General features: G+C 40.6%; 1 protein-coding gene across 5 annotated transcripts in view; it reads right to left on the reverse strand.

Annotated features, from left to right (window-relative positions):
• Window positions 1-16,470, reverse strand: part of atp8a1 (ATPase phospholipid transporting 8A1) — a 131,707-nt gene that overhangs the window by 74,469 nt on the left and 40,768 nt on the right. For 2 of the 5 annotated variants that reach the window (XM_034305805.2, XM_053235808.1), the window contains exons 7-14: window positions 14,020-14,093; window positions 12,202-12,271; window positions 10,667-10,794; window positions 9,971-10,082; window positions 8,662-8,827; window positions 4,447-4,574; window positions 2,833-2,910; window positions 2,632-2,720 (exon numbers count right to left, since the gene is read on the reverse strand). In XM_034305805.2, the coding sequence (XP_034161696.2) occupies window positions 2,632-2,720; window positions 2,833-2,910; window positions 4,447-4,574; window positions 8,662-8,827; window positions 9,971-10,082; window positions 10,667-10,794; window positions 12,202-12,271; window positions 14,020-14,093 (845 nt within the window). Of the gene's footprint in view, window positions 1-2,631; window positions 2,721-2,832; window positions 2,911-4,446; window positions 4,575-8,661; window positions 8,828-9,970; window positions 10,083-10,666; window positions 10,795-12,201; window positions 12,272-14,019; window positions 14,094-14,782; window positions 14,857-16,470 lie in introns of all 5 variants that reach the window. The other 3 variants (XM_034305807.2, XM_034305804.2, XM_053235807.1) reach the window with 2 other exon arrangements.

The raw sequence follows: 16,470 nt of genomic DNA on the forward strand, positions 1-16,470 counted from the left end.
CTACAGTAATTCAGATAACCACTCTTTACAGCTGTGGTGAGCAGAAAAGCATCTCAGAATGCACAACACAATAAACCTTGAAGCGGATGGGCTACAACAGCAGAAGACCACATCAAGTTCTACTCCTGTCAGCTATGAATAGGATTCTGAGGGGCAAAGGCTCACCCAGTCCAGGCACAGAGCATTGTCTTCCCTGTGACATGCATTCACACTGCTGCTCATACGTAGAAGCCTGGAGAAAGAACCAGCTGACCTCAACCACATACACAAGCTTCCCAATGAGCTTAGCGGCCACCCTTCTCACCCAGAGAACAGAGTTAATTATCTAGGAGTCCTGGCCACAGATGGCTGTGGCACTGTCGAGATTCAAACTCATGATCTTCCACCGAAAGACCGAACATTCGTAGCCTCGTACGACAAGTGTTGTCAAATTAATTAACATCTGCACCCACAGGGATTTTCTTCATTAGCTACTGTTCTACGTAATTAGCCTTGTGTGGGAAAAAGTTTGTGTGTCTGTGTGTGTGGAATTTAACGCATCACTCGTTCTGCTGGTGTCATGTAAGCAGTCAGTGTGGTTAAACACACAATGTCAAGAGGGCACACCACAACATGAGAGTAAGGGATAGGATGAAGATGTTTAGCGGTGACTCTTTTAACTAAGCTCTTCAATATTCTTATGCTTCAATAACTCTTTACTAAGTAGCGTTGCCTTTTGTGAGACTGACTGGACTTGTGTAATCCTAGCTGTTTGTTTAAGCTCATTCAATAAAAGCACTAGGTCGGTTGTCCCGTGCAGCCTTGACACATAATCGTCTGGGTGTCCGGGCTACAGATTTGTCAAATCCTGCCAGCGAAGATGAGATAAACAAAGAAGCTAGCTAGAAATATGTTACATTCATAAAGCTACAACAACATGCACAAATTAAGACTGAGGAAAAGTAAGAAGCGCATAAATAAGATGCCTCCTAACACGTTTCCTCTAATTAACCAGTCTTCATGTTGTTTTCCTCTTCAGGAAGCCAGACAAAAATCTAGGCCATTCTTCATGTCTTACTTTTCTTATTTGTACCCTATCTCTCATTCTCTCGCTATCTTTCTCCTAACAAAAAGGAAGATAACAGGCTTAAGCAATGTACCTGCTATTATCCTCCTGGAAGTGCTCATGAAGGAAGGGTGGGTGGGACTGGGGGGGTGGCTCTCAGAGAAACTAGATTCAAAAGCAGCCTTGCTTATTTGAAGCTGATAAAAAGGGAAGCATCAATATTTATGAGGAAGAAGGAAACAAGCCTTCTATTAATACACCACCCGCCTGTTCAGCCTACGACCGCTGGAAATAGACACATTAAAGATTAAGCCGTACGCAGAATAGACGTAAAAAATTTACGTAAACTCAGACTCTCACACACACACACACACACACACACACACACACACACACACACACACACACACACATACATGCAGATACTGGAAAAGGGCATGGGTGAGGCTGTCACAGTTGAGTAATTCTGCATGTCTGAAAGGTCAGAACTGAGAAATTAAAGTGTGGACGCTGAGAGTCCCATCTGAGCAACAGCAGACAGCTAATGTCCAACAAGCACACACACACACACACACACACACACACACACACACGCACGCACACATTAAATGCTGTTGCTGGAGTGGCATTTGGAGCTTTGATGATACACTTGGATTTCTGTCGTTTACCTGTGTTTTGTAGTCATCATAAGGAAAAACTAGGACCTAGACACTACACTACAGCTCACATACACACGCACACACACGGACGCAGTGATGTTGCAAATCCCTACGCTCATTTTAGCAAGCGACAAGTAGATTGATAGACTGCACTCAGTCAGATAAACTGCTATGAGTTGACCGTGTAATCACAGCATCTGCCCAATGCTGCACAGGTAAAGAGTCTGTTAGTCAGAATTTACATACTCGTTTGGAGTGTACACTTACTATCAGGTTTACCTTTAACGGGCTCCCTATTTAGAATGAAAGCTTAAGACAGCGAAATAAGAGCCTATTTAGTGCTCAAATCCAATAAACCAAAACCCCCTGGCCTTTCGGTGATCACTGAGATAAGCTTATAATAATCTTATCTCCGAGACAAATCAACTGAGAAGATCGCAGAAAAAATAACAGCAACTCAACGACTTGAGCTCTCATCCGTCTCACACTGTGTGGTGATGAACATTTTCTCACATACTCACACACACACACTGCAGCACTGTCATATACACACATGCGTGCACAGCTGGCGATGTCACCCCTAACAATATTTTTCCCCCCATGCAGCAATACAACAGTGTCTAATGCAGCACATCTAACACCGCCCTCTGCAACCAAAAATAGATCAGGACAGCAGAAGCTGCTCTCGCTTTTACGAAGGGAAAATAAAGCCCAAAGCCAAACAAAGAACCATAAGCCATCTGAGTAAAGGGGCCTGTGGGGGTTATTTATAGCATATTCTACACTCTGTGCAGGGAGGCAGAACAAGACAGCCAGTGTCATATGCACGCTTTACTGATAATATAATAAACATGGTGCAAGGTGCGTGATGCGCATGTGTGTGTGTGTATATATGTACAGGTGTGTGAGAGATGGAAACAGTCTCACCCATAGGCCACTCCAGCGATGGTACACTTTTTAAACTGCATCACATTGCAGGTCAGTGTTCCAGTTTTGTCTGAAAAGATATACTTCACCTGCAGATAAATTGGGAATGATGATTAAAAAAAAGACATTAGTGTTCTTACATGATGGCTGCACAATTATTTGTCCTTCTTTTTTGTGTTTTTGTGAGTACTCATGCAGTACCTGGCCCAGCTCTTCATTCAGGTTGGACGTTCGGGCCATAGCCGGAGTGTTGGTAACTTCATACAGCATGTCAGTGTCCTAAAACGAATCGTATAACACAATGAGGCTCATGCTGAGGTCATTTTGTACCACAAATGTAGACTATTCCTATCTTTTTTATGGCATACTATGCACTATATAATAAAATAGTATGTGCCATGTATCTGAGTATGTATTACATGATTTTTGTAGGGGAGTAAATAGTAACAGTACAGCACATAAAAAGAAAAGAGTATATCTTAACTTGCATGGTAGCTCACATCACTGAACTGCACTGAAACACCCTCCACAGGTACAAACAAAAATTTTAAAACCTAAAATATCCAGTCTCAAATTCCTCTCTTCTTATTTGTGTTCATGAGGGTCGTGGAGTTCTTTCTTGGTTTGGCAATATGCCCTCTGGTGGCTCCGCCCCTTCTGCTACGTTCGACAAGTGTCAACACCTAATTTTTCACTGGTTTTACTCCATCATGTGGAGATTAATAAGACGATGCACATCACTGAATTCCTCAGTGGAAACAGCACTAAAGGTCTGTGAAATGCGCCAGTTGAGACAGTTTCAGAGTTCTGGGAAACTCTAAACACAAACACAGATACGGTTCTGTGTGCCACAGCCCAAATCCTATTTTGTCAACTGTAAATGGGTTATTTTGATAATGTTCCACTTTTAGTTTCACTCTGAGGTTATTTTGAAGTAGCCCTGGAGATGTGTGGATCAGAAGAGGGAAATTTAACAAAAAGCACTGGCGATGTAGCGCTTCACTGAAAACACTGTTGCTATGTTCCTGATGGTGCACTGCAGTCTTCGATTCTCTTCTGGGCATACTTGTTATGATTACAAGCCCACATGATGTCCCAGTTCTCATCATGGCGTTTTAAAAAAAGGGTGCATATGGCATTGCTCTTGAGAGGCAGCTTGCATCCAAAATTTTGGCATATCCGATTTGAGCGTTATACAGGGAAATCTAATTCAAGATTCCATGTTTCAAGGCCCTGTGAATGAGCTGTTATTATAGAAGCACTAAAGTATTAGAATGATCACATTAATATACATGAATTACAACCAACAGTACTGTCAGAGCTGCTAACCAATCAGATTTGAGAATTAGCAGTGCTATGGTATAACCGGTATTAATCGGCTGACTGAACCTTGGGACCAATGTATGTAGCTGTTCTGTGTATTAGCAATTAATGCAACTGCTGTGTTTGGTTACTGCTACAACATTCTTCTATTTATTTCTGGTCAATTCATGGATATTTATATACACAGACCTGCAGAGAAATTTGATGCTGCTTAGTTCTTGGATTCTAAACTCTTTCGTAGAAGTGTCAGATTTTTTTCATTCGTGTGGCCAGGGTAAATGTTACCAGGTCACTAAGCCTGCTGAGGATTTAAGACGTACACTCGCACTCCAATTCTCTAAGGTCCTGTACAGACCCGAGATTACAGAGCCTTCTATAGTGTTGTTGAGCTCCGGACATGTGTGTGATTGGATTGTGAGTGAGTCAGGTGTCCTAAAAAGCATCAATGCAAATGATTAATTAAATGAAATCCACTCAGGGCCTCATGCTCACCCAGTTGATGAAGTAGGCCTGGATAAACTTGATCACCTCCAACGTCACCAGCAGGCTAATGGGAATCAAGTTGTTGAAGAGGATGATGAAGGTGAGGAAGTTTAGACCAAAGTTTGCTGCACCGCCATCTGACACAGCCCAGAGAGGACAAACAAGGAAAGGAAAAAGTACAGAGAGGAAAGAGGGGCAGTACAACGAGACAGAGTCAGTTCAAGTAGACAGGAAATGTGTGTAGAAGGAAAAAGAAAAAAATCAACAATGCCAGAAGCTCGCTCCCATCTAATGGGCATCGTTTCCACAACGTTACACGTGTACCACAGAACGTTGTCCAAACGCTGTGCCATTAGCTGAGATTACCCCCTACCTCCCCTCCACACCTCTCTCATCAGCCTCTAACCATGAGATTTACACCCCCTTCAATTAGCACCCCCATAATTCAGTTAACTGAGCTTCCAAACAGAGTTGGTGACGTCATAGCAGCCGTCTTTGGAACGAGCACGACTCCAAGCAATGAGTTCTACACAAAGCACTGGGGTGACAGGACCGAGACTTCTCCCATCTCAAATCCCACCGTGAACAAAACGGAGACAAAACAAAGCTACACTGACACATGGCACGTCACGGCTCACGCGTGAACTAACCGTGAGTTTAATGAGCATTACCTGTCCTGTATACAACCCAATCCTGCTCTATCAGAGCAGATAGGAGAGGGAGTCCTTACCCAAGGGTGAAAAAAAAACCATTTAGAATGGACAGTAAGCAAGAGATGGCCAATGATGGAGACTACTGTTATGGAGGCTGAGTCTGAACACAGCGGGAGAGAGATGACTGCTAGAGGGTGGGAGGGAACATGACCAGCTCGGATGATTCGATGCAAAGGAGAGGGACTCGGCCCAAAGCACACTCCCGCAGGAGGAGGTTTTAAAAAAAAAAAAAAAGAGAGAGAGTGGTGACATTTATGATTGTTTATGTAGACTGGAGACATCAGGGTTGAGTCATAATTAAATAGAGCATAAACATCACTTCTACAGAACAGAAGATAAACTAGAAGTGATTAAATTATATCTAAATACATAATTAGCATCACTTTGTCAGGATGATAAACTGTAAGTGAAAAATGTAGAGTGACTAAAAATAAAGTCATTTTTAAGCTTTTAAATATTTGATTACTTAGACTAATATCCAAATTGGGTTAAATGCACTAATTTACAAACACTGAATGACCAAAACTTTAAGTCACCCCATCCTGTGCAAGTTACAGTGCTCAAACATTCATTGTGTAAAAAAACGCTAAATCTCTACTCTATACTATTCCACCACAAGACATGCTCTGAGTACTGAACATGCAGCCAAGAGCCCTGCGTCAATGCAGTGGGAGGATAGGATTATTGGATTAAGGCTGGGATTGGCGATCCTCCATGCTGAGGAGGAACCAAGCTGCAGCAGGGTAGCTCCAGCTGTAACCAGCAGTGCACCAGGAGTTGCAGTGAGAAGTTAAAGAGTGCACTGCAAGGTCAGCAAGTCAGAAGACACCCATCAGCATTTACAGACAAAAAAAAAAAAAAAAAAAAAAGTTATTTTTACACTCCGTGCTTCACAGAGGAGGTGGGGCCGGGGCAGGAGGGTGTCACTGCAGGTGGTGCAAATGCATAAGAAACAGAGCTAGCAAATCTGCCAGGCACTTGTGTGTAAAGTATTACAGGTCTCACAGAGGATGACCTAGGACGAATATGGGTGAGGCGGATGGCAGTAAATCACAGGGGGGCAAATGTCAAATGAATAATTTATAATGAATAATAGCTACACTGCTGTTGTATGAGGTAAGCACTCTATCAGAAGCGCAGGGAGAATATCTTCACCTTCACTATTTCACACCTGCACTAACCGGGTATGGGAATTATTCTAGCAGTAAATAAAGAAACAGTTCTCTACTCCTCGTCCTGTGCAGCGTTTCCTGCACCAAGTTCACAATACAAACCTATCACCATGCCTCCTGCTGTTCTTACTGACACAAGAAGTGACCGTGGCAAAAGTAAGTAAATGGTTCAATCAAATGCATCAATGCCACCGCTCTCTTCTTCTTTTTTTTTTTTTGTTCAATACAAGACGAAAACTAGCATTCGACTGAGTCTCACTCCTTCAGAGGAATACAATCAATCTCTAGATGGAGGCCAGAATTATGACCTTACTGTTCCCTTCAACAATCGCTTTATGATCTATGATGACTGCATTATAATCCAGCTTATTGAGCCGACTTCATAAAGCAATGCCGCAAATATGAAAGGCAACTCTGTGCTCAAGAGGCGCACTCCAACTGCGGGGAACAGTGTAGGTCATAAAACAAGCCAGGATCGAACTGGACATAAACAATCTTTCTTATACAGGCTGAGAGAAACAAAGTGGGATGATTGTGGTGACATGTTAATCAATTTGCAAGAGCCTTGGTCATAGAGTGCAGACTGTAGAGATTCTCTCCATCCATACTGCTACCAAAAGTCTGTCAATTTGTAGCAGTCATTTGAATTTGGATCATATTAAACATCCCAATTTGAGCATGAACGCATTAATACATGTATTCTGGGGGCATTTCTCCCAGGTCTGTCAGCAGCAGTGAAACAAAAGACAGTGAAGCACAAAGAAGAAGCAGCAGCAGCGGGGGTAAAGGAGGGCGAGGCATGTAGAAAAGGTCACTGCTTGTCCCTCAGGCATTTCTGCTTAGCAGGAAATCCTGCATCATGACCAATAAAAGGTCTCGTGAGTGCTGGCTCACACTTCCATATTAAAGGAAGACAGAGCACGTGAGGCAGCCTGCAAAAAGCCGTCGGAAGTCACTAGAGCTGAATTCTGGAAAACGAGCCAAAAAAAGTTTCTGACAATAATATACTTTGACAAGTCTACTTCAAGAAAACAAATATTTTATCAAAATGACATGGAAATGTTTTTCCTCACAATTTGACCAGATTTTTGGATAGTTCCAGTACATAATAAAGCAGAATTGAGTTTGTGATCAGAGAGCAGCTGACAAAATGTCCGAGATGCTCCTGAGAAGAGAAGAGCACATACTAAACACAATACAGCAGACAAATTTAAGATGTTTAAATGGCCTAATAATAGACAGTAATAACAAGAAATTTAGACAACAGAACAGAACTGACTGAAATTCGTGCAGTCAAGAGAGATAATCAAAGGTGTTGAGACAGAGATGTGGATAATGCTGATAATCAAAATGATAATCAGCATTTGCTATTGTAACGTATATTTATTCACAATTTGGCAGGAAAGTTGTTTTATAAATGCAGGGGTAGACGGAGCATCTCAGTTTAAAATACTAGTTTAAATGTATTATTTCTGGTTGAGATACTTGAGATACGTACAAAAGGAAAACTTAGTTCAGTTCAGGAAAAACTGTAGTTTTCAGAACAACGTAAAGTAGAAATTGTCAAAGTTTGCCCACAAGGGTTTTCCCAGGCTGCCTCACATACTGTATATCTGAATGAATGAAGAAGGAGGGAACAAAATCTTTTGCCTCACTTATTATTAAAAGAAAGTGAACAGGTGCTTTAGGCCAGGTACTTGCAAAGAGCTTAATGTGTCACCAGAATGGAGGTGGAAGGGGAAACATGGCTGAGATCAGGCACTAGGAAAGTCTATACAGTCACATATCTGGAGGGGATAAACCTATCACTGGATCCCTGGTGTGTGCCGTCCTCTGCAATCACCCTCACAAAGTAGGGCAAGCGCATAACGGCCTGGGTTTGCTCAGCAAAGCCTGAGCCTCAGCTAGGGATTAGTAAGGAGGGCTGATTCACGCATGGCCAAGGCTTTTAAATGGTTGTTACCTGGAGCTGTTAAAGAAAAATGACAACAACACAGAAAAAACAAAACAAACCAAACAGAATGTTAGAAAGGAAACAGAGAACGAAAAAATATTCAGCAGCGTTGTGATACTCAACCATTTCCACATCCCAATCACATGTGTATGCATGTCAACAGTTTTATCTTACAGGGAAATACAGACGTTTTCCCGTTTTTTTTTTTTTTTTTTTTTTTAAAGAGACAAATATTCACTTGCATAGCAATGCATATTTGTTTATACACAGCAAACTCAAAGAAAGGCTGACATTAATGCAGGTAAAAAAAACAACAACAGATGAGTGAGCAGACAGAGACAGGAGGACGGTACAGCATGAAGAGGACGGTGAGCAGGACGCTTACAGTTGAGGTCCATGTACCAGGCGTCATTGCCATACTGGTACTTCCAGATGGTTTGTCCGATGGAGCAAACCAGAGAGATGGCCAGCAAGCAGCCAAACAGCACCAGGATCTGAAAGTTGGTGATGCGCTCCACGTTGGACAGCTTCAGAGGAGGCCGTGTGGAGTTCTGAAAGTAGGTTCATTGTGATTAGTAACCCAAAATCATGAAATGAATTAATTAGCTTTAACAGAAAATTTCCCTAAACAACATTTAAAAAAAATTCAAAAATACACTCACTGACCACTTCACTAGGAACACCTTTATACCTGCTCGTTCATGCAATTATCTAAATCAGCCAATCACGTGGCAGCAGCGCAGAGCATAAAATCATGCGGAAAACTGTCCTGTTTTGGTGAACCGGTGCCCACTATAGCCTCAGATTCCAGCACTGGAACCTATCCACCTTAAGATTCAGCAGGCTGTGCATTCTGACATGCTTTTCTGTTCACCACGGTTGTAAAGAGTGGTTATTTGAGTTACCGTAGCCTTCCTGTCAGCTCGAACCTGTCTGGGCATTCTCCTCTCACCTCTCTAATCAACAAGGCATTTCCACCTGCTGAACTGCTGCTCACTGGATGTTTTTTGTTTTTTCGCACCACTCTGCATGAACTCTAGAGACAGTTGTGCCAATAACCATACCACGCTCAAACTCACTGAGATCACATTTTCCCCTTATTCTGATGATTGATGTGAACATGAACTTGGTTGAATACCTGCATGAGAGATGAATACCTGCATGCATGAGCAGGTGTACAGGTGTTCCTAATAAAGTTGCCAGTGAGTGCATATTTATATTACTTTTTTGTAATTTTGTAATTATGTAGAAGTCATTCTGACAAATGTTTTTGAAAATGACAGCTCTTTCCAATCAAACAAATGTGCTAACATTCCCACCATTTCTTACTTGTACTCGTACCTATGCACACACACAGAAAATATTTATATTTGTGATGTTTGTGAAATGCAAGTATGTTAAAAGAAAAACTTTTTTTTTTTGCAAGAAGATAACAGAAGGCCACTGAGGCTTCCACTGTGCAGAGCATGAAGATTAATAAAGCATGCACACCACATGCACATGGACTGACACAGCAGGGTGTTTAACTCCATCATACATCAGCATCTGCAGTCATCAGCCTCAACTGCCTCTGCAACAGAATAATGCTGTGCCATTTCAGCAAACTCTACAGGTGTGTAAACGCTCCTTTAGGAAATCCTGTCGAGAATAGTGCTGAACCGAAATGCATTTGAAGATGAGATGAGAAGGCTCACCTGCATGAGCTTCGTGTCGTGTCCTGTGTAGACCACAATGCCGTGCACCCACTGTGTGTTTCTGAGCTGCGCTCCTCTCAGGAGGATCTGATCCGGACCCAGTGGCACTGTGCTGGATTAAGAAATACATTGTCACACTGAGTTAAAGTAACACTGCAGCAGGATGACAGGATGTCACTAGCACTGACACTATAGCATCAAACGCAGAGGGGGGAGTCTAATTCAGAATTGTGCAGGAGATTTAACAATACTAGCAAAAGAAACCAAGTTTATCACAATATGATGCAACAAAAACTGGAATATTATGTAATGTATTCACGATGTCTGCAAAAAAAAACCCCACAAGCTGTGGTACCACTACTATACCAAGGTACTTTTAGTTCTGAAATTTAAGCATAGGTTTAACAATTATAAATAAATTCAATTAAAAAATAAATAAATAAAATAAAGCTTTAACAGAACAATGAAACGATTTACTTTTAGTGCAGTGATCATCTTCAGGCACTCATCCAGATCACAATCTCTAAAAATATCTCGACATGCAGAGGACATTTCCATCATTAATATTTCAGCTACTTCTCTAATAAATCTGACTCCGCTTGATCAATATTTCAAGTGTATGTAATATACTGTGTGAATACTGTTCCCACACCTGACCCCTTCTACACTCACGCTGTGTCCCCATGTCCCTCTCACCTGTGTCCATCCAGACGGATGTTGCCTACAAACTCGTACAGGTGTCTGTTGGGGCTCTCGCACTCCATACGACCAGACAGACGCATCAGACTGTCAATGTCCTTTATCTCAGCGGTGATCTGAAGGCCCTAGGAATGATTAAATAGAAACGGGATACAATACCACAATAAGCTCTTCTATAGATCAATTCATGATCACAGCGTGAAAGGTGGATAGTTTGCAGTCATACTGTGTTAAATATTATATATATAGAACACTGGCAAATTGATTCTAAATGCCTGTTCACTGCTCATGCAGTGCAATTATCCAATCAGCCAATCACTTGGCATCAGCATAATGCAGAAAACCATACAGATGAAGGTCAAGAGCTTCAGTTAATGTACACTTTAAACATGATCAGAGTGAATTGGTTGTTGGAGCCAGAAGGGCTGATGTGAGTATTCCAGAAACTGCTGATTTCACACAAAACAGTCTCTAGAGTTTATACAGAATGAACAAAAAAAACCAATGAGTGGCAATTCCACAGGCAGAAACACCTTGTTGATGAGAGAGATCAGAAGAGAACAACCAGACTGCTTCATGCTGACAAGAAAGCTACGGTAACTCAAATAACCACTCTTTACAACCGTGCTGAGCAGAAAGGCATCTCAGCAAGCACATCACGGGAAAGGGGTGAAAATAAAATTGCAATAATTGGAAAATTGCTGTGGTATAAGAGGAATAAGCTTGAGGCGGATGGGCTCCAACAGTAGAAGACCACATCGTGTTCCACTCCTGTCAGCTGAGATCAGGAATCTACCTGAGGCTACAGTTTGCACCAACTCACTGAAACTGGACAGTTGAAGAAATGGAAAAATATCACTTGACATTTTTTTGTTTTTCTCACTTTTCTGTGTAAACTCTAGAGACTGTTGTGTGAAAATCCCAGATCAGCAGTTTGTGAAATCCTCGAGCCTGCCCTTCTCACACTGACATCGGTCAGAGTTCACATTTTCCCCATTCTGATGTTTGATGTGAACATTACCTGAAGCGCTTCACCTGTATCTGCATGATCTTATCACATGATTCCCTATTGGATAATTACATGAGCAGGTGTTCAAGTGTTCCTAATAAAATGGTCAGTGAGTGTATATTTAAGCTTTATTGCATCAAATAAAAAAAAAAATTAAAATGTAGAGTGACGTATGGAAATGCATTTTTAAAATAAATTTTTAAATAAAATGCATGTCTTTAACAGATGTTCTTATAGATAAACACACTGAAAATGAGTTATAGCACTATACTATAAATATATGATAAAATATACATAATATGTATGTATAATTTGTACTGAGCAATATTTCTCATTATCCAAACAGTATATCTACAAGTAAGCCTTTTATCATTTTGAAAATTGTTATACTTAATTTTCACTCACTAAAAAAATATAGTTCCCAGAGTCTAGTATAAACCCATGACCAAAAATGTAACGACATGTCTCTGTGAGAATGCTCCTACTGAGAGAGGTGGCACTTATAAAAAGCAAAAATACTCACTTGTCTGATTTTAAGATTTGTTTCTCCATCCAGGTTTGAAGTTTCGATATAACACATTCCTTGAGGTTCGCTAAAATGTAGTACATGGTGCAATTAGAAAGGAAATTTAGCATAATAGACAAGTTGTTTATAATTAATTATCACACTTCAAAATCTTTAAACTATTTATGATATTTAGATGCTTTACAGGTCAACAAGCAAATGTTAAATATCAAGTAATATCCAAAACACACAGAGGTTACACACTGAAAGTCTGGACACTTCTATGATTTAATAGGTTACAGTGTGAACTGGTGAAACAGCTAAATGCAAGACTAACAACCAAAGACGTCAGGTGTGTGGTGCACAACTTAAAGATCTTGTTTTTAGACACAAAGCCTCGAAGAATTTAAAATTTCTGCAGCTACAAACATATCAAACACTTCTAAAGCCAATTTGCTTCTACATATCTACAAAGCTCTCACAATATGCAGAACGTTAACGTCTTTGTTGGTTATAAAAGTCTTGTTTTGAGCTGTTGTCTAGTTTAGTTACACAATCATGCAACAAAGGAGAATGCAGCATAGTGACACAGCACACAGATGGAACGTTAACACTGAATGCAAAAGCGTAATGCCTAAACCACCAAGATACCAAAAAATGTTTAAATCATATATTAAAAAATATACTGTGTAATAAACCATAACCTCTCGGCTTGTGCATTTGGCTTTTATATAATATCCAATCATATCTTTCAGCGACACAATGACCATGTCTACAACAATCTCTCCTCAAACTAAATGCATCAATGGTGCCTCAAAAGTACCTCTTCTAAACTATCTATGATGTGTTCCAGTCTTTTCTATTCTATTCAGTTCTTCAACAGATCACAGATACAGTGTACACCAAGCTAAACTTGTGTTCATTTAGCAATGTGACAGCATGCAGCCATGCACTGACTCAGTGTACACGCTATTTACAGCCATTCAGCAGTCTTTTCTCAAGGCGTTTTACTAAAGCGCACTGCACACGTAAAAAACGCAAATACATATCGCAATTAGGAATGCATCTATACTGATACGGCTATCAGGTACCAGTCTGATACCATTCCCGTGTAATCATACTTGGGGAAAAAAAAAAGCCAATATCACGTGATAATCAACAGACGACGTACATCATGATTAGTTAAGACAATCTAAGCAAAGCAGACTGCAATCTGTGCTCTACAAAAACATACAGAGGAGCTACTACATAGCCTTCCTACAATACAAGTATCCTTATAAAACATTTGAAACATAATTCAGCACAAAGGAGTTAACAATTGTAGCTACTTAATGCACTTTATTTAAAACCAACTAGCTAACATTAGGCTACTAAACAAATTTAGTAGCCTAATTGTTAAAACTTAAGCATCCATGTTTATCATGGCCACTATGAAACATAAACAGAGCTAAATTAAATTTTCTCTGATGTCCCTGATTAGTTATTACTAAGTAGTTTACTCATTTTGGTATCAATATTGATATCAATGAGTACCAAAATATATGACTCAAAATGGCATAGATGCATCCCTAATTACAAATCGTTTTTTTGTTTCTTGCCCCAAAGGAGTCTGAGTTTATGCTTGTAATCTGACTCGAAGCTAAACCAGCTAATATCAGGTCAGTGTTGCTATAATTAGCTTTGACAGCCAAGGCGGACAATCACAGAAAGCACAAGGCCAAAAGAGGAAAAAAGAAGCAAACGTCAAACCAGCAGCATCCCTCCACCTGTGCACTGCTCAACCCCGTCTCCCCCCCCTCCCCTGCAGCGCTCATGCAGCCCGTCGCTGTTCCTGACCTGGACGACAGAATGATGAGGTCAGCTGGGAGGTGATCTCCGTTGGAGGCTCGCACTACCTCCCCTACCGCCACCTTAAATTACCCAGCAGTCCCAGCAGGAAGGGAGGGGGGGTGGGGTAGGGTGGAAGTGGAGGTGGTGGTGATGGAAATGAAAAGATTGAGGGGAAAAAGCGCACAGACCCAAACAGGGGGAAGAGAGACACAGAAACAGACACATGTTTAATTCGTACAGAGGAAGGAAACACAATGTCCAGCTCCATGTTTCGGTCTCAAAATCCATCTCAAAAATGCCAAACCAATAAATAACACGCAGTCTCTGTACTGGGGTAAAGCTGTTATACAGCTAGTGAAATAAACAAAATGAATCCGGGACGGACCATGAATCCGCCTTATACTAGCACGAAGGAGGACTTTGCTCAGATTTAGAGCAGGTTGACAAATGGATTTTGAGAATGAAAGGGAAAAATCGCAAATGCAGACGCGTCCTGAGTGTGTGACTCAGTGGCAGAACACCTTGTGAAGGAAGTGTGGCTTTGAGCAGTACGGTCAGGACGTGTTCTCATCACCAACCAACTGCAAACTGAGGTTCAAAACCTATATTTAGCTATATTAATCTAATACTCAGGTATTCTAAATATCATCTGTATATGTTAGTGCTTGGAGTGTGCCTCACTTCCTTCTGCAGGGTGTTTGGATATGATAGGGGAGTGATGAATGGGCAACATCTCTGCTTATACCAGCAGTAATGTGCACGTGTCTACCTGGAGGACAGCAGTATAGCGTCCGCAGGGACAAAATCTTTGCCATTAACTTTAACTATATCCCCCACCACTACCTGTAAGAAACACACTAGTTATTAATACACAGAGCCGCCAGGTGTCTGATGGAAATATATATATATATATATATATATTTTTTTTTTTTTTTTTTACAATTCAGGATTTATAAGCCAGGTGGCCTGACGCTACACAGAAGTCGAGCATTTTTCAAGACATTTAGAAAGAAACATATTTCTTTGTCTGAGTATACATTTCTAATCATCTCATTTAACACAGCTGGAGGGAAAAACAAGAAGAGCAAAAAATAAAAAAGCTACTTCCTAGCAGGTTATGAATCAAACAGACGGCTAGTTTTATATGCCTGCTGTGATATGGAAAAAGACTGCATTAGTCATCTTTCACAATTCCTGGAGTTTTATGCTGGAAATGTGTCATTTTAGGCACAGAGCAGAATATTTACACCACAGCTCGAGAAGAGCCCAAAGTTCTATGCTCGCTAAACATATAGTCTAGTCCTAAAGAAACACTCGTGTTTATTCATCCAGTCTCCATCTACAGCATCCGTGAATTTCTACATGCTTCCCTATACTGAGGAAAAAAACCTGGACTCTAGCTTTCGGACAACGCTTGATGAATCCCGTGAACAAATGTATAAAGTTATTTACAACACGTCACTGTTAAATTCTCAATTCTGCCTGGTGAGATGGCGTTGATTAATTTCCTAACAGCAGTTCTGACAGTAGTGCCAGATTCCAAGTAATATCCAGCTTTATATTAATGCACTCGTTGTCATTTCTGTAGTAAGATCTTGCACAGGGATTTTATGGTGGACTATCCACTTAAAAAAACCTTGCGTAATTGTTGATATGGTGAAGTTTTCTGTGAGGACATTCAGCATGTTTGGAAGGAGTCTCCAGTGTCAGAGGTAAAAATGTAACTTTAAGCTTTCTGACACAATTAAGTCTTCAGGACAGAGAAGCACAAGCTTTGTGTTTCTTAGTTACACAATAAGCTGCATTTTTTATGTCTTATGAACTTCAAGACAGATTGTGAGGAAATGATTGTTCAGAGCTGTTATAATGTAAGCGGTAACGGAAACAACTTGTTATTCTGCTTATGCCATAGATTAGCCAAGGATTAATTTCTTTTATTTTATTAATGAACAACATATCACACTTTTTAACTGCTTATAGCTACATTTAATGTTAAGGAACATCCATGAGACATATTAGCTCCTGTTATTGCTTATGTTACAGCAGTTATAAACCACTGTTCCGTCTCTCTCTCTCGAAGTTAATAAGACAAAAAATCAGCTTGTCATGCTACAGAGACCAGGAAGCACACACTCCTCTGCCCTGAAGACTCTTCTGTGTTGGGAACATTATGAAAGCTACAAAGTGCTGACACTAGAGACTCCTTCCATAATGACAAACATCTACTAACGCATAGCTTCTCCACATCAACAAGTATATGTTTTCTTAAACAACACATTTTTTTTTTTACAAATATTTATTATTAGGCTTAGTTTATGCGGACCGTCTGCCATACAAGTCCCTGTGACCGAGCTGTATAGAAAGGATAATGTATTAGAACTAACATACTAATATAAACCTATCATTTACATTACAGCTGCAACTACTGTCAGAGTTATACAAAATGTGGTATAGATG

This window comes from Pangasianodon hypophthalmus, chromosome 7 (assembly GCF_027358585.1).
Source record: "Pangasianodon hypophthalmus isolate fPanHyp1 chromosome 7, fPanHyp1.pri, whole genome shotgun sequence".
Taxonomy (NCBI): Eukaryota; Metazoa; Chordata; class Actinopteri; order Siluriformes; family Pangasiidae; genus Pangasianodon; species Pangasianodon hypophthalmus.